The sequence below is a fragment of the Triturus cristatus genome, chromosome 11, assembly GCF_964204655.1.
Source record: "Triturus cristatus chromosome 11, aTriCri1.1, whole genome shotgun sequence".
Classification (NCBI taxonomy): domain Eukaryota; kingdom Metazoa; phylum Chordata; class Amphibia; order Caudata; family Salamandridae; genus Triturus; species Triturus cristatus.
In genome coordinates, this window is record NC_140594.1 from 80254954 (window position 1) to 80278541 (window position 23588).

The 23588-nt window shown below is 47.5% G+C and overlaps 2 protein-coding genes across 5 annotated transcripts in view; one reads left to right on the forward strand and one right to left on the reverse strand.

The window, feature by feature from the left end:
* PI4KA (phosphatidylinositol 4-kinase alpha) overlaps window positions 1-23588 on the reverse strand; it is a 548133-nt gene that overhangs the window by 312815 nt on the left and 211730 nt on the right. The gene's annotated exons all lie outside the window — the stretch shown is intronic.
* Window positions 1-23588, forward strand: part of SERPIND1 (serpin family D member 1) — a 30909-nt gene that overhangs the window by 4769 nt on the left and 2552 nt on the right. Inside the window, exons 2-3 of the mRNA XM_085633228.1 lie at window positions 16086-16985; window positions 23314-23587. Of these exons, the coding sequence (XP_085489354.1) occupies window positions 16118-16985; window positions 23314-23587 (1142 nt within the window). The 5' untranslated portion in view covers window positions 16086-16117. The remainder of the gene's footprint in view (window positions 1-16085; window positions 16986-23313; window position 23588) is intronic.

Sequence of the window (23588 nt, forward strand, 5' to 3'; positions counted from 1 at the left end):
TTGTAAGGCGCATAAATCACCCATAGGTTTCATAGCGCCAGCAGATACTCAGATGGTGGACGTGCGGTCACAGTGCATGGAAAACTGGGGCTTGTAGTCCTAAAGCTGGAATAGCAACATTGAGACTACATGTCCCAGCTGGCCAATCCTGGCAAGCGAAGCACTGTTGATTAAAAAGACAAAACGACCCGATGGGGCCACCTTTGATAAGGGTCAACTTTATGAGGGGCGCAGGCAAAACCAGAAAAAGAGAAGTTTGTGTTAACTACTGCAGAGGGAGAGAGAGAGGGAGAGAGAGAGGGAGAGAAAGAGAGAGAGGGGGAGAGAGAGGGAGAGAAAGAGAGAGCGCTGAGGTTACGATAAATCCATTTGTGCGTATTTAATTATTACTCATTTGTAGTGAATGACTCGAGTCTGTGAATGTTTGACATTTTCGAAAGAGGCCTGTCTGTGATAGTCAGACACATCTGAGAGCTGCTGCGCAGTGACTGTTAAACAAGGCGGAGAGACGCTGGAAAGTGACCGTCAAATGAACGTTTCAACCTATTCCCCACAAGTCTTCTTTACGGGCACCGCACAACCTGCCGCCCCAAGATACTCACAGCACCAAAGACAATATTAGCAAAGCAACCCTCCTGAACAGCAAGGCACATTGCTCACACGTACCCAGGGCGACTGATGTGCGGCAACGGAGCACTGAATTATGCGACAGGTTGACTAAATTATACGGCAAAGGAGAAAAAACCCAATTTGTGCGGCAAAATGCTTCATATTTTTTGATGCCATTACTCCATAATGTTGTAACTTTACACATGGTAATACGGTTTGGGCAAAGATTGTATCCCATTAATACCAGTTTAACAACCACATGTTGAAATAGGCAACTGAAAGATGACCAGCTAGCGTCTGCGAAATGCCTTCTACTGCAAGCACACGCATGGCGCCACATTACAAGTAACGTCTTTTGGTTCAAATCGGCAGATTATGCAGCAGATGATGGATTATGCGGTGATTATGCGAAAAAAGTAGAGGCCACAGAATCGCATAATTCCTGTGGCCCTGCATATGCCACTGCTCAGTGAGGCAATACAACATTTCATGTTCCACCTGCACCCTCACCTTCAGGCACACAACACAGCAGGAGAGGCACACAACTGGTAACAGGGTGTCCCAGCTCAAACCAAACCACGCTGTGGGCACCCGTTTACCCAGGTGGAATGAGAGAAACCACGAGACACAACTGCAAAGACTGCAGAAACCAGACACAACAGGGACCAGCTTAACCACTCCATGGAACAGCACACTGTTACCAAGACCAGCTTAACCACTCCATGGAACAGCCCAGGGTTACAAAGACCAGCGTAACCACTACATGGAACAGCACACGGTTACAAAGACCAGCTTAACCACTCCATGGAACAGCACACTGTTACCAAGACCAGCTTAACCACTCCATGGAACAGCACACAGTTACAAAGACCAGCTTAACCACTCCATGGAACAGCACACGGTTACAAAGACCAGCCTAACCACTCCATGGAACAGCACACGGTTACAAAGACCAGCCTAACCACTCCATGGAACAGCACACAGTTACAAAGACCAGCTTAACCACTCCATGGAACCGCCCACTGTTACCAAGACCAGCTTAACCACTCCATGGAAGCGCCCACTGTTACCAAGACCAGCTTAACCACTCCATGGAACAGCACACGGTTACAAAGACCGGCTTAACCACTACATGGAACAGCACACGGTTACAAAGACCGGCTTAACCACTACATGGAACAGCACACGGTTACAAAGACCAGCCTAACCACTCCATGGAACAGCACACAGTTACAAAGACCAGCCTAACCACTCCATGGAACAGCACACAGTTACAAAGACCAGCTTAACCACTCCATGGAAGCGCCCACTGTTACCAAGACCAGCTTAACCACTCCATGGAACAGCCCAGGGTTACAAAGACCAGCTTAACCACTCCATGGAACAGCACACTGTTACAAAGACCAGCCTAACCACTCCATGGAACAGCACACAGTTACAAAGACCAGCTTAACCACTCCATGGAAGCGCCCACTGTTACCAAGACCAGCTTAACCACTCCATGGAACAGCCCAGGGTTACAAAGACCAGCTTAACCACTCCATGGAACAGCACACAGTTACAAAGACCAGCTTAACCACTACATGGAACAGCACACAGTTACAAAGACCAGCTTAACCACTCCATGGAACATCACACAGTTACAAAGACCAGCTTAACCTCTACATGGAACAGCACACTGTTACAAAAACCAGCTTAACCACTACATGGAACAGCACACTGTTACAAAAACCAGCTTAACCACTACATGGAACAGCACACTGTTACAAAAACCAGCTTAACCACTACATGGAACAGCACACTGTTACAAAAACCAGCTTAACCACTACATGGAACAGCACACTGTTACCAAGACCAGCTTAACCACTCCATGGAACAGCACACAGTTACAAAGACCAGCTTAACCACTCCATGGAACAGCACACAGTTACAAAGACCAGCTTAACCACTCCATGGAACAGCACACTGTTACAAAGACCAGCGTAACCACTACATGGAACAGCACACTGTTACCAAGACCAGCGTAACCACTACATGGAACAGCACACTGTTACCAAGACCAGCTTAACCACTACATGGAACAGCACACTGTTACAAAGACGAGCTTAACCACTACATGGAACAGCACACTGTTACCAAGACCAGCTTAACCACTACATGGAACAGCACACAGTTACAAAGACCATGAACAGCACACTGTTACAAAGACCAGCTTAACCACTACATGGAACAGCACACTGTTACCAAGACCAGCTTAACCACTACATGGAACAGCACACTGTTACCAAGACCAGCTTAACCACTCCATGGAACAGCACACTGTTACCAAGACCAGCTTAACCACTACATGGAACAGCACACTGTTACAAAGACCAGCTTAACCACTACATGGAACAGCACACTGTTACCAAGACCAGCTTAACCACTACATGGAACAGCACACTGTTACAAAGACCAGCTTAACCACTACATGGAACAGCACACAGTTACAAAGACCAGCTTAACCACTACATGGAACAGCACACTGTTACAAAGACCAGCTTAACCACTACATGGAACAGCACACTGTTACAAAGACCAGCTTAACCACTACATGGAACAGCACACTGTTACAAAGACCAGCTTAACCACTACATGGAACAGCACACGGTTACAAAGACCGGCTTAACCACTACATGGAACAGCACACGGTTACAGAGACCAGCTTAACCACTACATGGAACAGCACACGGTTACAAAGACCAGCTTAACCACTACATGGAACAGCACACGGTTACAAAGACCAGCTTAACCACTACATGGAACATCACACGGTTACAAAGACCAGCTTAACCACTACATGGAACAGCCCACTGTTACAAAGACCAGCTTAAACACTCCATGGAACAGCACACTGTTACCAAGACCAGCTTAACTACTCCATGGAACAGCACACTGTTACAAAGACGAGCTTAACCACTACATGGAACAGCACACTGTTACCAAGACCAGCTTAACCACTACATGGAACAGCACACAGTTACACAGACCAGCTTAACCACTACATGGAACAGCACACTGTTACCAAGACCAGCTTAACCACTGCATGGAACAGCACACTGTTACAAAGACCAGCTTAACCACTACATGGAACAGCACACTGTTACCAAGACCTGCTTAACCACTACATGGAACAGCACACTGTTACAAAGACGAGCTTAACCACTACATGGAACAGCACACCGTTACCAAGACCAGCTTAACCACTACATGGAACAGCACACTGTTACAAAGACCAGCTTAACCACTACATGGAACAGCACACTGTTACCAAGACCAGCTTAACCACTACATGGAACAGCACACAGTTACACAGACCAGCTTAACCACTACATGGAACAGCACACTGTTACCAAGACCAGCTTAACCACTGCATGGAACAGCACACTGTTACAAAGACCAGCTTAACCACTACATGGAACAGCACACTGTTACCAAGACCAGCTTAACCACTACATGGAACAGCACACTGTTACAAAGACGAGCTTAACCACTACATGGAACAGCACACCGTTACCAAGACCAGCTTAACCACTACATGGAACAGCACACTGTTACAAAGACCAGCTTAACCACTACATGGGACAGCACACTGTTACCAAGACCAGCTTAACCACTACATGGAACAGCCCACGGTTACAAAGACCAGCTTAACCACTACATGGAACAGCACACTGTTACCAAGACCAGCTTAACCACTACATGGAACAGCCCACGGTTACAAAGACCAGCTTAACCACTACATGGAACAGCACACTGTTACCAAGACCAGCTTAACCACTACATGGAACAGCACACAGTTACAAAGACCAGCTTAACCACTACATGGAACCTCCCACTGTTACAAAAACCAGATTAACCACTCCATGGAACAGTACACTGTAACAAAGACCGGATTAACCCCTACATGGAACCGCCCACTGTTACAAAGACCAGCCTAACCACTACATGGAACAGCACACTGTTACAAAGACCAGCTTAACCACTACATGGAACAGCACACTGTTACCAAGACCAGCTTAACCACTACATGGAACAGCACACTGTTACAAAGACCAGCTTAACCACTACATGGAACAGCACACAGTTACAAAGACCAGCTTAACCACTACATGGAACAGCACACTGTTACAAAGACCAGCTTAACCACTACATGGAACAGCACACTGTTACAAAGACCAGCTTAACCACTACATGGAACAGCACACTGTTACAAAGACCGGCTTAACCACTACATGGAACAGCACACGGTTACAAAGACCGGCTTAACCACTACATGGAACAGCACACGGTTACAAAGACCAGCTTAACCACTACATGGAACAGCACACGGTTACAAAGACCAGCTTAACCACTACATGGAACATCACACGGTTACAAAGACCAGCTTAACCACTACATGGAACATCACACGGTTACAAAGACCAGCTTAACCACTACATGGAACAGCCCACTGTTACAAAGACCAGCTTAAACACTCCATGGAACAGCACACTGTTATCAAGACCAGCTTAACCACTCCATGGAACAGCACACTGTTAGAAAGACGAGCTTAACCACTACATGGAACAGCACACTGTTACCAAGACCAGCTTAACCACTACATGGAACAGCACACAGTTACACAGACCAGCTTACCCACTACATGGAACAGCACACTGTTACCAAGACCAGCTTAACCACTGCATGGAACAGCACACTGTTACAAAGACCAGCTTAACCACTACATGGAACAGCACACTGTTACCAAGACCTGCTTAACCACTACATGGAACAGCACACTGTTACCAAGACCAGCTTAACCACTACATGGAACAGCACACTGTTACAAAGACGAGCTTAACCACTACATGGAACAGCACACCGTTACCAAGACCAGCTTAACCACTACATGGAACAGCACACTGTTACAAAGACGAGCTTAACCACTACATGGGACAGCACACTGTTACCAAGACCAGCTTAACCACTACATGGAACAGCCCACGGTTACAAAGACCAGCTTAACCACTACATGGAACAGCACACTGTTACCAAGACCAGCTTAACCACTACATGGAACAGCCCACGGTTACAAAGACCAGCTTAACCACTACATGGAACAGCACACTGTTACCAAGACCAGCTTAACCACTACATGGAACAGCACACAGTTACAAAGACCAGCTTAACCACTACATGGAACCTCCCACTGTTAAAAAAACCAGATTAACCACTCCATGGAACAGTACACTGTAACAAAGACCGGATTAACCCCTACATGGAACCGCCCACTGTTACAAAGACCAGCCTAACCACTACATGGAACAGAACACTGTAACAAAGACCGGATTAACCCCTACATGGAACCGCCCACTGTTACAAAGACCAGCCTAACCACTACATGGAACAGCACACTGTTACAAAGACCAGCTTAACCACTACATGGGACAGCACACTGTTACAAAGACCAGCTTAACCACTACATGGGACAGCACACGGTTACAAAGACCAGCTTAACCACTACATGGGACAGCACACTGTTACAAAGACCAGCTTAATCACTACATGGAACAGCACACTGTTACACAGACCAGACAAAAGAAAACTAAGTACCTTGAGGATGGACACTTCCAAACAGCTTGAGCGCGCCAAGAGGCCACACAAGCGGCAGAAAGGGAAAGGGGAAACACAAGCAGCAGAAAGCGGCCACACAAGCAGCAGAAAGCGGCCACACAAGCAGCAGAAAGCGGCCACACAAGCAGCAGAAAAGGAAAGGGGCCACACAAGCAGCAGGAAGGGGCCACACAAGCAGCAGGAAGGCGCCACACAAGCAGCAGAAAGCGGCCACACAAGCAGCAGAAAGCGGCCACACAAGCAGCAGGAAGGGGCCACACAAGCAGCAGGAAGGGGCCACACAAGCAGCAGAAAGCGGCCACACAAGCAGCAGAAAGCGGCCACACAAGCAGCAGAAAGGGACCACACAAGCGGCAGGAAGGGGCCACACACGTGGCAGGAAGGGGCCACACATGCGGTAGAAAAGGGGCCACAGAAGCGGCAGAAAGAGGGCACAGAAGCGGCAGTAAGGGGCCACAGAAGCGGCAGAAAGGGGCCACACAAGCGGCAGAAAGGGGCCACACAAGCGGCAGAAAGGGGACACACAAGCGGCAGAAAGGGGACACACAAGCGGCAGAAAGGGGACACACAAGAAGCAGAAAGGGGACACACAAGAAGCAGAAAGGGAAAGGGGCCACACAAGCAGCAGAAAGGGGCCACACAAGCAGCAGAAAGGGGCTACACAAGCGGCAGAAAGGGGCCACACAAGCGGCAGAAAGGGGCCACACAAGCGGCAGAAAGGGGCCACACAAGCGGCAGAAAGGGGCCACACAAGCGGCAGAAAGGGGCCACACAAGCGGCAGAAAGGGGCCACACAAGCGGCAGAAAGGGGCCACACAAGCGGCAGAAAGGGGCCACACAAGCGGCAGAAAGGGGCCACACAAGCGGCAGAAAGGGGCCACACAAGCGGCAGAAAGGGAAAGGGGCCACACAAGCAGCAGAAAATGGCCACACAAGAAGCAGAAAGGGGCCACACAAGAAGCAGAAAGGGGCCACACAAGCAGCAGAAAGGGGCCACACAATCAGCCGAAAGAGGCCACACAAGCAGCAGAAGGCGGCCACACAAGCAGCAGAAAGGGGCCACACAAGCAGCAGAAAGGGGCCACACAAGCAGCAGAAAGGGGCCACACAAGCAGCAGAAAGGGGCCACACAAGCAGCAGCAAGGGGCCACACAAGCAGCAGCAAGGGGCCACACAAGCGGCAGAAAGGGGCCGCACAAGCGGCAGAAAGGGGCCGCACAAGCGGCAGAAAGGGGCCGCACAAGCGGCAGAAAGGGGCCGCACAAGCGGCAGAAAAGGGCCACACAAGCAGCAGAAAGGGAAAGGGGCCAGACAAGCAGCAGGAAGGGAAACGGGCCAGACAAGCAGCAGGAAGGGGCCACAAAAGCGGCAGAAAGAGGGCACACAAACGGCAGAAAGGGGCCACACAAGCGGCAGAAAGGGGCCACACAAGCGGCAGAAAGGGGCCACACAAGCGGCAGAAAGGGGCCACACAAGCGGCTGAAAGGGGCCACACAAGCGGCAGAAAGGGGCCACACAAGCGGCAGAAAGGGGCCACACAAGCGGCAGAAAGGGACCACACAAGCGGCAGAAAGGGACCACACAAGCGGCAGAAAGGGACCACACAAGCGGCAGAAAGGGGTCACACAAGCGGCAGAAAGGGGTCACACAAGCGGCAGAAAGGGGTCACACAAGCGGCAGAAAGGGGTCACACAAGCGGCAGAAAGGGAAAGGGGCCACACAAGCGGAAGAAAGGGGCCACACAAGCGGCAGAAAGGGGCCACACAAGCGGCAGAAAGGGGCCACACAAGCGGCTGAAAGGGGCCACACAAGCGGCAGAAAGGGGCCACACAAGCGGCAGAAAGGGGCCACACAAGCGGCAGAAAGGGACCACACAAGCGGCAGAAAGGGACCACACAAGCAGCAGAAAGGGGCTACACAAGCGGCAGAAAGGGGCCACACAAGCGGCAGAAAGGGACCACACAAGCGGCAGAAAGGGACCACACAAGCGACAGAAAGGGGTCACACAAGCGGCAGAAAGGGGTCACACAAGCGGCAGAAAGGGGTCACACAAGCGGCAGAAAGGGAAAGGGGCCACACAAGCGGAAGAAAGGGGCCACACAAGCGGCAGAAAGGGGCCACACAAGCGGCAGAAAGGGGCCACACAAGCGGCAGAAAGGGGCCACACAAGCGGCAGAAAGAGGTCACGCAAGCAGCAGAAAGAGGCCACGCAAGCAGCAGAAAGAGGCCACGCAAGCAGCAGAAAGAGGCTGTACGAATGCTCTGCAGGACATTAATGTGTCATTGGCCTCAGTCACACAAAAGGTGGCGGAGCAATTTTTGAAAAAAGCCCAAACACTGGCAACCGCTTGGGCTGTAATGTAATGGGCATTTATATAGCGCTCTGCTACTCCAGGGAGTGTCATGGCGCTTTGCACCTCCAATGTTGACTGGCTGCAAGACCGAACCATTAATCCTGACTCAAAAAGGACTATGCTACTTACCAGTATGCATCTGTTCTTGGCATGTAGAGCTGCAGATCTACAAACTATGCATAGATCGCCATCTGGTGTTGGGCCCGAATGTTTGCACTTGTTTTTGTCTTGGAAAGTCTTTGGCAGTCACGAGGTAGTTGACTCCTCCCTTGGATCATAGTGCGCATGGGCATGGGCTTCATCCTCCGATTGTTTTTCGCCAGCAGGGAAATGATGGAGTTTTGTAAGAAACAGGAAAGATGCCCATGCACGCTGTATCTAAATAAGATAATACTGGAACAGATAAAGGTAGCCGGGGAGGCGGGTGGGCGTTTGTAGATCTGCAGCTCTACATGCCAAGAACAGATGCATACTGGTAAGTAGCATATTCCGTTCGAGGCATATGAGCTGCAGATTACACACTATGCATAGATTGTATAGCAGTATCCCCTCCTAGCAGCGACCACCAGTATCTGTTGCAGTAGTTTGAAATAGTGTTTTGAGTACAGCTTGGCCCACACTAGCCTGTTGTTTAGTTTGCACATCTACACAATAGTGTTTTGTGAATGTGTGCGGTGTAGAACATGTAGCTGCTCTGCATATATCGTCTAAGGAATGTTCCCTAAAAATGCCCTTGAAGCCCCTATCTTTCGTGTAGAGTGGGCTTTAGGAGGAACAGATAATGTGCGTTTTGCTTTGTGGTAGCAAATTTGTATGCATTTGACAATCCACCTAGCTATCCCAGATTTTGATACGAAAAGGTTGTGTTCTCTCTATGTAGTACAGCAGTGCTCTTTTGACATCTAAGGTGTGAAGAGCTCTTTCTGCGACTGTTTGTGGCTGCGAGAAGAATACAGGCAGCTCCACAGATTGATTGAGGTGAAAGGGAGAAATGAATTTAGGGAGGAATTTAGGATTAGTTCAGAGAACAACCTTATTATGATGCATCTGCAGAAAGGGTTCCTGAATGGTTAGTGCTTGTAGTTCGCTAACTCTTCGTAGAGAAGTAATGGCTTCTAGGAAAGCAGTTTTCCATGTTAAGAATTGTAGCTCACATTTATGTAGAGACTCAAATGGAGGCCCCATTAGTCTTGTGAGAATGATGTTTAAATTCCACACAGGTGAAGGTGGTACTCTGGGGGGGAATTAATCTTTTGAGTCCCTCCATAAAGGCCTTTATGGCAGGTACAGTGAAAAGTGATAGGTGTTGTCTATTTTGTAGATATGCTGCTATGGCAGCAAGATGCAGTCTAATAGACGTGTAGGCTAAGTTGCATCTTTGGAGGTGTAGCAAGTAGCCTATGATGTGTTGGATAGACCCGTCTAGGGGATCGGTGTTGTTGTTATGACAGTATATTACAAATCGTTTCCACTTGGCTGCATAGCATGCTCTAGTGGTAGGCCGTCTAGCTTCTTTAATGACATTCATACAGTCAGGAGGAAGGTTAAGGTAACCGAATTCTAGGACTTCAGGAGCCAGATCGCTAGGTTGAGCTGACCTGGGTCTGGGTGTTGGATCTCTCCATGGTTCTGGGTTAAGAGGTGTAATTTTTGGTGCGGAACTACGGAGAGTTCCAGCAATGTGGTGTACCATGGTTGTCTGGCCCAAGTTGGAGCAACTAGGATTAGTGTGAGAGTGTTGCTGTAGTTTGCGCACCACTAGTGGAATGAGTGGGAGAGGCGGAAAAGCGTACGCAAATCTGCCTGACCAGTTCATTCATATTGCATTGCCTTTGGACAATGGGTGAGGATATCTGGCGGCGAAGCTTGGGCATTTGGTGTTTTCTTGGGTGGCGAAGAGGTCTATCTGTGGTTGCCCCCATATTTGAAAAAACAGTTGAAGAACTTGCGGATGAAGTTCCCACTCGTGGATCTGTTGTGTTTGACGGCTCAACAGATCGGCTATGGTGTTTTGGACTCCTGGGACATGTTGGGATAGGAGAAAAATGTTCTGAGGTATAGCCCACCTCCATATGTTCTGTGACAGCTGAGAGAGCTGCAGAGAGTGCGTTCCGCCTTGTTTTTGTATACAATACATGGCTGTCATATTGTCTGTGCGGACTAAGACAGCCTTGCCTGATATGTGTTTTTGAAAAGCTTTTATGGCTAGGAATATGGCTAGTAACTCCAGGAGGTTGATGCGGAGTAACTTTTGTTGAGGTGTCCACCTGCCCTGCATGGTGTGATGTAGTAGGTGAGCTCCCCAGCCGGAGAGCGTTGCGTCCGCCGTCATAACTATTTGATGAACTGGCTCGAGGAACGGTCGCCCTTTGTAAAGGTTCTTGGTGTTCCACCACTGCATAGAGCGATGGGTACGACCGTCTACCAACACCAGATCTATTAGCTGCCCTTGAGCCTGGTTCCATTGGCGTGCTAAGCACTCTTGGAGAGGACACATCTGGAGTCTTGCATGAGGCACTACGAATATGCAAGAGGCCATAATCCCTATGAGTTGCATGAACACTCGAGCTGGGAGGGAGTGTTGCAGTTGGAATTTGGTGAGAAGAGCCTGTATGCTTGCTATCCTGGCGGGGCTGGGATAGGCTAGCACCTTTGAGGTGTCTGTGGCACCGAGGTATTGTTGTGTGTGGGACGGTTGCAGCTGAGACTTGGCGTGGTTTACTGTGAACCCCAGGTCGTGAAGTTGTTGAATAGTGGCGTGAGTGTGCTGTACACACTGATTGTATGAGCTGGCTTTTATGAGCCAGTTGTCTAGATATGGGAAGACGTGGATGTGCGGTCTTCTTAGGTGTGCTGCCACTACCGCTAGGCACTTGGTAAACACTCTTGGTGCTGTGGTGACTCCGAATGGAAGTACTTTGAATTGATAGTGCTGACCGTCCACTATGAATCTGAGATATTTCCTGTGAGCGTTGTGAATGGGAATGTGGAAATAGGCATCCTTTAGGTCTAGGGTAGCAAGGAAGTCGCCCTGTGAAAGCAGAGGAAGGACCTGCTGGAGTGTGACCATGTGGAAATGGTCTGAGTGTATGTATAGGTTTAGGGGTCTGAGATCTAAAATAGGTCTGAGAGAGCCATCCTTTTTTGGTATGAGAAAATAGAGGGAGTAAACTCCTTTGTTTTGTTGGTGCAGGGGAACTGGTTCTAGTGCACTTTTTTGTAGGAGGGAGATTACCTCCTGCTTTAGCAGTAACAGATGTTCTTGTGACATTGGACGGTTTGGGTGGTATGTTTGGGGGGTAGATGCTAGTTCGAGACAGTAGCCTGATTGAATTATCTGTTGCACCCACCTGTCTGAAGTGATGTTTGCCCAGGCAGGGAGGAATTGGTGGAGTCATCCCCCGACTGGATTGGAATGGTCTGGGGGAAGTGGAGGGAAGTCATGGGGTGGGGGTGGAGGCAGAGCGGGAGTTGTTGTTTTTGCCTCTGCCTTTGTTGTTGTTCCCCCTCTAACCACCTCTTTGGTAACCTCTAGTAAAGGTGGATTGGGTGGGAGCTTTGTAAGAAGTGGAGGGGCTATCCGAGGAGTAGCCTCTCTGGGTGCTTCTGAAGGATAAGCGACGAAAGGAATGTCTGGGAGCTTGCGACTGCAAGGCTCCCATAGGTTTGGCTGTGTCGGTATCTTTTTTCATTTTTTCAAGTGATACGTCCACATTAGGGCCACATAGGTGTCGCTCATCGAAGGGCTGATTGAGTATGGAACTCTGGACTTCAGGTTTAAAACCGGAGATGCATAACCAGGCAAGCCTACGCAGAAGGACACTGGTGTTTATTGCCCTTGAGGCGGTATCTGCGACATCTAAGGCACAACGGATGAAGGTGTTAGTGATGGTTTTACCTTCCTGTATGATTTCATTGGTCCTGTTTTTATACCTGTCTGGGAGGTGTTGCATTATGGACTCAAGCTCATCATAATGTGCCCTGTCATACCTAGCTAACAGCGCTTGGGTATTGGCAATGCGCCATATGTTTGCTGCCTGTGACGCTGTGCACTTGCCAAAGGCATCCAGGAGTTTAGATTCCTTATCTGGTGGTGGTGCGTCACCTGATGTTTGTGAACTGGCTCTCTTCCTCGCGTTGGAGACTACAAGGGAGTCTAGAGGTGCGGGGCCTTTAATGTAGGCTGGATCAGTAGGGGCAGCCTTATATTTTTTCTCTATTCTCGGGTTGATGACTCGAGCCCTAGCCGGGTCTTTCAAGACCTCTGGTGCATGCTTAATGACCCCTTTAAGCATGGGTAAAATTGAGGTGGACCTTTGTGTGGCGTCAAAAGTGCCCATGACAAAATCTTCCTCCACGGGGTCTGTATGAAGGGCCACCCCGTAGTACTGGGCAGCTCTATGGAAGAGCTGGTTGAGGCCTATATTGTTCTCTGGAGGGGAAGGTCTGGAGAGATAGATGTCGTCTTGTGAGGTGTAAGGGACGTCTGGGACACTGTAATCATCCCAGGGGTCTGAGGAGACAGTAGGGGTAGGGTCCCCTAGGGGTTGATCGTCCACACCTCCCACTGCCTCAACTGAGGTGTTATCATCATCATCATCTACTGGAGTAGGTGATGGTGTAGGAGAGCGGTGTGGTGGGGGAGGAGGAGGAAGAGGAGAAGGGATCCTTAACGGAGAGGTAGCAAAGTCTCTCTTTTTTGGTGGTGGAGCCGGTGCAGGCATATCTAGGGGTCTCTTCTTGATGCTAAGCATTAAGTGATCAGTCTTAGGATCCTTCACAAGAGTTTTTTGGGTAGGATCTGGGCGAAACAGTTCTTCTGTGGGAGGCAGATCCTTCGGAGCCAACGGCTTTGGTGCCGTAGGCTTTTTTGGCGCTGACTCGGTAGCAGTTCTGGGTGTGGAACCGTGCAGTTTTGCAGTGTCTTTGGCCGATGGAACCTGTTGTTTTTTCGGTTCCGAGGTCTTCGGCTTCGAAGAATGGGAGCCAGGGCCCTTTGGTGGCCGTTTTTTGGTCGGCTTTCAGTGTGCTGTCGGTGTCGAGGAACCGGTGCTAGTCTTCGATGCCAAGTGCTTAAATGTCGAAGCAGCGGTCGGCGTGGATGAGGAAGAGGACGACTTCTTTTTTGGTGCCTGTGTATGTTTTTCGGCACCAAGGGTAGACTGACTCGAGCCCGAGTCACCTGAAGGCTTAGTAGGCTTCTTTACCGGGCCTGAAGGCGGGGCATGGGAAGCAGTCTCTCGGTGTGCACCTGGGCCCGAAGGTGAAGGTGGGACCAAAGCCTTTTTTGATAGTGTCGAGGGGTGGTTGGGGTCGGGGTCGACGTCTGTATTCACGGCCCTCTGAGCTGGAGTGATGTCTTTGACGTCGGAGTCATCTGCTTCGGAGGCGCTGATGAGGCCTTCTTCAAACCGCCCTTGCTCTGGCACAGACGCCTTCTTGGAAGATGTCGTCGGGAATCGAAGATGACGAGCGAGCCATTGTTCTTCTAGCTCGTCGGTCCCGGATCATTTTCTTGGAGCGGAAGGAGGCGCAAGCTGGACAGTCTCTGGCCTCGTGCTCCGGTGAGAGGCAGAGGTTGCACACCTCATGCAGGTCAGTGTGGGGAAACTTCGACCCACATCGAGGACAGTTTTTGAATGGCATCCTTTCCATGAGCCAGAAGATGAGGCCCGGGTAGGCCCGAAGGCCTTCATCGACGACCGGAATCGAAGACTTCGAAGTTGTTAAGAGTTGCGTGGATTGGGATAACGCGTTCGAGACCATACCGTCGAGAAGGGAAGGATTGCGTGTCGAAAGAGAAAAACGTTAACGGTTCCGAACTGGAGCGCGAGAAAAACATCCAAGCACGATGGCGGAAAAAAACAATCTGAGGATGGAGCCCATGCCCATGCGCACTATGATCCAAGGTAGGAGTCACCTACCTCGTGACTTCCAAAGACTTTCCAAGAAAAAAACAAGTCCAAGCATCCGGGCCCAATACCAGACGGCGATCTATGTATAGTGTGTAATCTGCAGCTCATATGCCTCGAACAGTCATGTTTTCAGTTTCTTCCGAAACTAGGAAGTGGCTGAAATGTTCTGCAATTTCAACGAGAGTTTGTTCCATGCTGAAGGTCCTAAGAATGAGAAGGACCTGCCAGCCGTTGTGGACTGCAAGTTACTTGGGATTTTGGCCAGAAAAAGGTTAGCTGAATGCAGGCGCCTAGCAGGAACATGAACCAAATCCTTGCTCTGAGGTACCCAACGCCAAACTGATGGAAGGCTCTATACACCAGCAGCAGGGTCTTGAAAAGGATCCTCTTCAGAATAGGAAGCCAGGGCAACGCTCTTAGATGTGGGGATACATGTGTTCTCAATAGCAGGCCGAGAAGAGTACAGGCTGCTGCGTTTTGGACCACCTGCATCTTACTGAGCAAACAGTCAGGCATGCCCAAATACAGTGCATTACCGTAGTCACGCCTAGATGTTATTAAGGCCTGTACAACCTGTTTCTGAACCGAGAAAGAGAGAAAATGCAGAAACTTTCTTAGCACACTGAACAGACCAGAACATGTCCCTATCACTGCATGAACCTGAGGTAGAAAAGAGAGCTCACCATCAAACTTAATGCCTAGCCTGGCGCAATGGAGGAGGTTCATACCCCCGTCAAAAGGACAGCCATGGCTCATACTCCCTTACATCAAAGAAGAGTAGCTCAATCTTCTCATCATTTCATTTGAGCTGGTGGTGTGTCAGACATTGAAAAACTGTGGTCAGACAGGTTATAATTTTGTAATCAGGGAAAACGTCATCCTTGCTCCAGGAAAACCGCAGATGGATGTCATCAGCTTAGGAGATTATTTTTGCTTCCAGGCCTCTGCCCTGCTGCAGTCCGGCCCATTGTTTTTCGCCCGCTGCGCCACTCTAGACAAAAGTCCACCATATGCAAATCAGTACTGACCATGCTCCTCATGGGAACAGTGGAGTCTGAACTATTAGACCAGGTCCCCCCCAGAAGGTCACACAAGCAACCCCAGCAACCTATAACTCACAGATGAGGCCTTTTCAGGCCTCATCAGTGAGTTATAGATTGAATCCTACGGCACAACGAGCAAGGGTGAGGTTGATTTAATTTAAACTGCTGAGTCTGGTCTCCAGTCCCAGGGCATCTGCCACATCAAGGGGTTCAAAGTATGTGTAATATATGTGCTATAGCCTTTGTTTGTAAGGTGGGGTACGTGCAGATACATGGTATTATGCTGCATCACCAAATAGTAATTACATTTAAAAAGCAGCAAAGAGGCCAACATTCTGTAAAAGCTCTTTTTTGAGGTAAAGTGTGTTTGAGATTCAAGGCCTATCACAAAATGTATGCAGCGATTATAAAACTTGTTTTTGATGGTTTAAGGCCTTCTACGGATGAAGGCAAAACACTGCGGACTCTGACGCTTGGTACTCATAATAAGCATCTGTTTTCCTCCACAGATATCTCGACGTCCGGGAAAACGTTTCCCAAAATGAAGGCAATGCTGGCTGCGGCAGCCTTATGTCTCCTCCTGGCTGTGGCAGAATGTGGGGTGAAAGATCTCTCTGAGCACTTTGCAGCGCATGGTATTGGTCCACGCGGACACCAAAGCAATGGCAGCCAAGCCTTGGACACTCTTCCACCAGATTTCCACAAGGAGAACACGGTCACCAATGAATTGATTCCAGAAGAGGAGGAAGAGGAAGATTACCTGGACCTGGACAAGATTCTCGGGGAAGATGACGAATACGGTGACATCATTGACAGTGCCCCGGTGGTCAAAGACTTGGAGACCGAGAGGGGGAATATCCTGGAACTCTTCCCAGGAAAAAGTCGGATCCAAAGGCTTAATATTATCAATGCAGACTTTGGCTTCAACCTCTATCGCAGTCTGAAGGCCAGTGTCAACGCATCGGACAACATCCTCATAGCACCGGTTGCCATTTCCACAGCGATGGCTACGCTTTCGCTAGGGGTGAAGGGGCAAACGCTGCAAGATCTGCTTTCTGTAGTGGGCTTTGGGGACTTTATCAATGCCAGCACCACGTATGAACTAACAACCGTCCACAATCTCTTCCGCAAACTCACTCACCGACTCTTCCGTCGCAACTTTGGCTACACTTTGAGGTCAGTCAACGACATCTATATAAAAAAAAACTTCGCCATAAGGGAAGACTTCAGGAACAACATGAAAAACTATTATTATGCCGAGGCCCAGTCCACCGACTTCTCAGACCCAACTTTCCTCACAAAGGCCAACGAACGGATCCAGAAGCTGACCAAAGGCCTCATCAAGGACGCTCTTGTGCACGTCGATCCAGCTCTCCTGATGCTGATCCTAAACTGCATTTATTTCAAAGGTAAACCTAACTCCGTTATTCTCTTCAAACATAGCACTTCCAGCATAGTGGTTAGAGAAGTGAAACTTGTCATGCTGAGACTACTGAGAGAACCAATAATGCATGGGCCAAATTTCTCAAGCCACAAGGCCCGACGTACTGATCCAAGACATGTGTTTGTTGGTCTTAGATTATTTTTCTTACTTTTTAGTGAGTTTAGATACAAAGTGTGTCCTCCATATCTACTGTCAACATGTACTTTACGTTTAATCTTAAAGACAACTCAATCAAGTTTGCACAAAAAGTACCACCATAATGAACTTCTCAAGAGAGGAAGGCCTTGAGGTTACTAGTATCAAAGTTATAAGAGTTTCCTGTTTAGTGATTTAAAAGCTATAATGACCAGGGCCGTTTAACAAAGCAAAAGAAGATGGTGTTTTGGCGGACAAGACAAAAAATATATATATGGATACCCAACAGTCCAGAAGGGAAACAGAGTGTTGTACACAAAAAAAACAGAACAAAGTTTCATCACAAGAGAGTGTTTGGCCTAAACCTGGTACTTAAAAATCTAAAATAAATGTGAAATAACAAGGCCAGGAACAATAATAAATGATCATCTTTTAAAAACACATTCATGTGAATGGCAGCAAAGACAAGAGTGCATGCTATTGTGAATCACTGGCTTCTAATTGTATATATGTGCTCTCCGTCTTTGACTTTTGCTACCATTCAAACTAATACGTTTAGATTTACACAGTTGTTTGATCATGTATTACTGTTCCTGGGCTTTTGATTTCACATTTATTGTAGACTACAGAGAGATTGAGACACCTGCTTAGCCACGAGCGGAGCAGTACATAGAAAAGGCAGCCTCTGATAATCCATCCCAAATGTGACAGAGAAGAACTGTACAACCACAAATACCTTTCAAGTAAAATCCGACTGCATTGCGCCTTCGACGACAATCTATGATACAAATTCTGCTCGTTGAGAGGGGGTAAATCACTGGCTATCAAACGAAGTGTTTTGGTTTAGAAAAAAAACACGAGCAGACATTCAGGTGATAAAAGCTTTTTACCAGACTCAAGAAGCACCATAGTCTATTTTTCTGTAAAAATGGGTATTTAATTAGCTCTTGATAAGCACGTTAAGACCCAAAGAACAGGGCGACACAGACCTTTTAAGAGTATAGCAATGAAATACCTGCGAACAAGCACACACAAATCATAAAAGGGACGTTTAAGTCCAAAGAAAGCTTTAATATCCTAGTAGTGCAGGTTTGGGGAGACCACATTCAAAAGGTGGGAACAGATCATGAGCACTGTGTTAGAGTTACTCTCTAACACAGGTACTCTCCTGGCTGTGATACCCTGCTGGCCGCCATGATAATCTCCACTGACTGTGGTGTGCCTCTTTTTGTTTTTCTTTACGGAGTTTTATATAGCACAAACTTGACCCAAAGGAATCAGGTATCAGAGCGCTTTACAGGAGCTCCAGTTGCGTTACATGAGGACACATTCATTTTTTTTTTGTTCGGCACCGGCAGATTATGTGATTTGCCCAGAATCACAGGATGTTGTGCATGCACAACCGAGACACGAACCCGGTTCCCCAGACTTGAGGTCAACCACCCTAGCCGATAGGCCAACTCCTCTCTCCATCCTCATCTGTTCTTGCTCAAAATATAAATTCTCTTGTCATGGAATGACTTGACGTGGAGGAGTCCAGCATGCCTCTTTGTCCATGACCAGGTCACCTGGAAATGGAAGGCCCTCCTGGATGGAACTACCCTTCCTGGTGCCAAGATATGGCCATTTTGGTTGCAGTGCATTCCTCCCAATGACCGTATGTTCCGCGATACTATTGTGAGGCACTCTAGGCCGTGATGTGCATCACTGGCCATGAACTGCCCTACCAGTAGTGGGACCCCCAGTTCTTTCTAAGGCAATGCTGCCTATGGAAAGCTCCACCAAGCTAAGAGACTTTGGACAGCAGTGTAGGGAAATGGGGTTAAAAAAAAAAAATCACACTCGGGGGGGAAAAAAATGTCACTTTGCAATAAATTGTAAAAAATTCTTATTCAATAGCAGTAATTGTTTGCCTGATGTGTGATGACTGTAATACATGAGCTCCCCTTTTAACTATAAGCCACAGTACTGGCTGAAATGACTTAAGTTGAAAGCACTGACTAGTCTCCCTCGGCTAGCATTACTCCAGGTGCTCGCCCCCCAGTATTCCCACACTAGAACTGAATTTCACTAATGTACTTATTCTGGAAGGAAATGTGTGAACAATGTAATCTTCGGGCAAACCCAGTTTTAATGAGACTCCCTCAATTGAAGAGCACTTCAGCCTTTCTCTACTCTGTGATGTGCAGAACATGGCTGCCACAGCTTGTCACTGGGGAGGGTCAGCCCTGGTAAGGGCATCTCTTATACTAGACTTCGACTGCGATGACTATGAGGTTCTGATCCAGTTTTGAGATTCACAAGGTCTTGAAGACAACATGCTGGTTCTATAATGTCATTATTGGATAAAGGGAAAGAGGTCACAGTGTAAGAGGACAACAGACGGTCACCAAACCCAGTGTGTAACGCTGCAGCAGTCAAGGAGTTGGTAGACAAGATGGGCCTCACATGCAGTCATTACCTAGAGGTCCACTTCACGGGTATAAGTGCAGCATACACCCATCAGTTGTAAGCCTCGCCTCAGTCAGGAGTAAATCACTCAGAGACAATCCTTGTGAAGGTTGGAGAGCTCCTTGACCAGTAATAAACATCAAACCCTATTATGTTTTTCTTTTAAGTAAGAAGCTTAGCAATACCACAAGGCTTCCTAGTGCTAAAGAACAGAAGAAACACTAACAGACAACACAATTAAGCAAAGCAAAACTAAAACCAAAAGCAATCAAATATAACTGCTGTGACCCTACTAACACAATGAATCATATTTCAATCCTCTACAGAAGAACATTTGATTTTCCTGTCCTTTTAGTTCCAGTGGGAGAGCACTCCATGGTTTGGGAAGCAGAAATTAAATAGCTCACGCGCCTGTTCGTGCACTCTGGATGGGGCCAATCATCTGCAAATGCAAGTAGCAGGCTGGATTGTAGTGTCTTAGTGCCTCGGGAACTTCAGATATCTCCTAGAACACTCTATGAGCACTGTATGCCCTTAAATTGCAGAGCTTTTTGGGGCCCAGAAACATGATTACATTTTCAAAATCTACAGACTGCAGTGATCACAAATATCTGGACTCTTTGCAGCTTACTCATCGACAATACATGCGTTGATGAGTATAAAAACTAAGTAAAAAGCAGTGATACTAATAAACCAACAACACCCCATTAATCAATGATTCTCAGAGTAGAATCGTTGAAGGCGTAGCTATGCAAATTTTCATCGGGAGTTCGTCCATTCCCAGATTCAACATCAGCAGATACAAGGCTGCCCATTTCAATTCTTCACATGGTCAGTGGTACAACATCAGTGACCCTCGATTACCAGTAGGTCCTTTCTTTTCAGGTTCCTAAACCTTGGATTTCCCTTTTAGGGAACAGTGTCATTACACATGAATTAACAGAGCAATGCATCTTAATAAAAGTTAAACAAAGCAAAGAAAACTAGCTGCGGCTGCAGGTTTTACTTTTTGTACGTATTGTGTAATATGGTCACGACATATGGACAAGGGCGACATACTTTTACTTGTGTGGTGTCTTATGATTAGATATCGTTTTAGACGATGGTCACAGTTGTGACTAATTTTGAATATTTACACAATGAGGGAGGTCTAGAATACACGCACAACCTCCTATAGACATACATCACACTCTCCCCCTGTAGTCACACACTTGTCAAAAGAGCAAGATCTTCTTGGTTTAACGAGGATCAAGAAGGTTCTGGGTGGCGCCCGCACCGCTGATGACTGAGCGACTACAGGGAGGCACCCCTCGACATGACCAGGTTATAAGTTTAACCAAGATAAGGGTTAAAACCACTAATGGACTAGAACAGGTATGGGAGCCTTATGCCTCATGGCTTTGTATTAGTGGGATGTAAAGTAGGCAGGGATTAGAATAGCTCTGAAGAAGGCTGTTAACCCGTGTAAGGTATTTGTAAGATCGAAACATGTTGGCAAATGTAACGGGATGGATGATGCATAGTATCTCATAAAACATCCCTGTTGGAATTTTAAAAAATCATATCTAGGGTATCACAATATTTAAGAGCGATATCTACACGGGTATAACCCATGATATTTTTAATCCCTCTGCATCCCGCTTATATCCAGGAAACAGGTATAAGAAACTCCCGACTAGCGATTGAGTTCACCTGGGTAGTATGTGCTCATCTTAGAGTGGACAGGTCGCCAATGATGAAGCATGCCACAATGATCTGTGGGAGACGTGCCCTGTCAAATTCTGTGATTAACTCCTGCATTTCCATTTTTTGGGGGGGGGCTTACGAGTTATTGAGCCCCAGTGGTGTGTGTATTTACATTTAAGCAACCTCATTTGAGACATACAAGTTTTCAGAATTTGTCAGTCTCAATTGTTTCAGATTTTGTTTTAAAGTCAGTGAATACTCAAATCCAGGGCAATTTATTTGATAAAAGACTGGGCGTACAGGCAGTGACATTTACACTGGGAACAAATGCAGTGAATTTACTTGAACCATTTCTGGTCCTGCTCACAAAAAAGGGACAGACCAAGAAGCACTTCCACGCAATATCATTTCATTTTCATTTAAAAGAGGACAGCAAATTATTTTTATACAGAAATCAATAACAACTTTAAATAAGAAAAAGGCTGTACCACTCCCATCAAATAGTTGAAGCTCCAATTAAAATTCTGCTATAGCTGTCTTCAAAGTGCTGCAGGTATCAATGTGTTGCATCTCAAATTAATGGGTTAAAGCGGACATCAAAGCGCTGTAGCTTCCAGCAAAGTGCTCTATCTCCTACACAACTGTTAAGGGCCCAAAGCAAGGCTGTGTCAGTGCCAATATACCTTGCAGAGAAGGGTTTCTAAACTAACATCTTTACTTATCCCAATCATAGTATGTACGATACCTCGTACTAGGTACCAGATCGCTGTAGTCTCACCAAGCAGGCTACCACACCCAGTCATTCTCTCAGAAGGATTGCACACACTGCTTCCTTTCTTTGAAACTGCACAAACCTCCAGCTGCCTTGAGATGCGGCCAGGCTGGAGCAGAAAACTGCTTCCCATATTTCTGTTTCAAGAACACCGAAGATGGTGGGGCTAAATGGTCTTACATGGCGTAGCTAAACAGTGTTCCTGATTCGTCGTGTCTTGAAAGGTTGAATTTTCCTGATCGTTCAATTAATTTGTCTCTGTAGACTAGTATATTGATGAACAACTGCATTTTCTTGTGATGTTCAGATAGGGTCGTAAATTACTTGTGTGTATATGTTTGTACATATCTATGTGGTATTTGTAATGTGCAAATTTAGCCAAACAGCAGCAGAGACAGTACTGAGTCTAACACACAGTGAAGGTGTGAATGGTAGAGTAGCAGGTGTCTTAGAGTTAGAGTGTTCTGATATGGTATCATGATGTAGTGTACTATAAAGAAGTGTGTCTTCAGCTCTGTATGAAACTGGAGCAGGTTTGTGGTAGTCCTGATGGATATGGGAAGTTGCTCCGTGTCTTGGGTGTATACTGCTCTCACTTCACTTACTAGCTGTTTTGTGCAAGTGCAGTAGATGGCGGCTGAGGTCTGAAGTTAGGATTGGGGTGGACTGGCCACTGGCTGTGCTTCAGATATATGGGTGGGATGAAAGATCTGTTGAATAGAATGGTATTCTGTAGACTGTGGTATGTTAGCTGTAGACATGTAAGGGGCGTGGAAGGGGGCTGAGGTTCAAAAGCATGCAAATCCACCCTGATAGGACTGCCACACAGGCCTGGTCAGTATGAGCTTTAGAGCAGTTCTGATTGGTTGGAGGTTACTCAAAGTAGCCATTTTGTTAACTAGGTACACAGGTTTATTTGTAGCTTGCTGCATTTGACCTAAAAGGTGACTTGAGCCAATGGAGTGAGTGCAGTTTGGGGGTTAAATGTTAGTTCAGTGCAGCATGGTTTTAATGCTGTATTTTGTTTTCAGCCCTGACTTGACAAGGTTTTTATTTACACAGCATGCCAGGTGGTCACCATCCTGAACCCAAAAAAAGAAAGTCAGGCTTCAGTGCTTGCCGCTCGAACAATGTGGCCGCCAATCAGTATACATTTTTTAAAGTGGAGCCCAGCAGACTGCACTTCAAAAGGGAAGAGGCTCCAAATTCACCTCACTTTCATGCTGTGCCTCTTCTGTTTAATACACAGGGACATGGGAGAACAAATTTCCGCTGGTACAGACACAACCCATGAATTTCCGGTTGAATGAGAAGGAGGTGGTGAAAGTACCCATGATGAAGACGAGGGGAACCTTCTTGGTCGGGGCGGACTACGAGCTGGACTGCGATGTCATCCAGCTGCCTTACGTGGGCAATATCAGCATGACCATCGTGGTGCCCCACAAGCTCTCCAATATGAAGGTTCTTGAGAAGCAGCTGACGCCCCAGGTGGTGGAGAGGTGGCAGAAGACACTGGCAAACAGG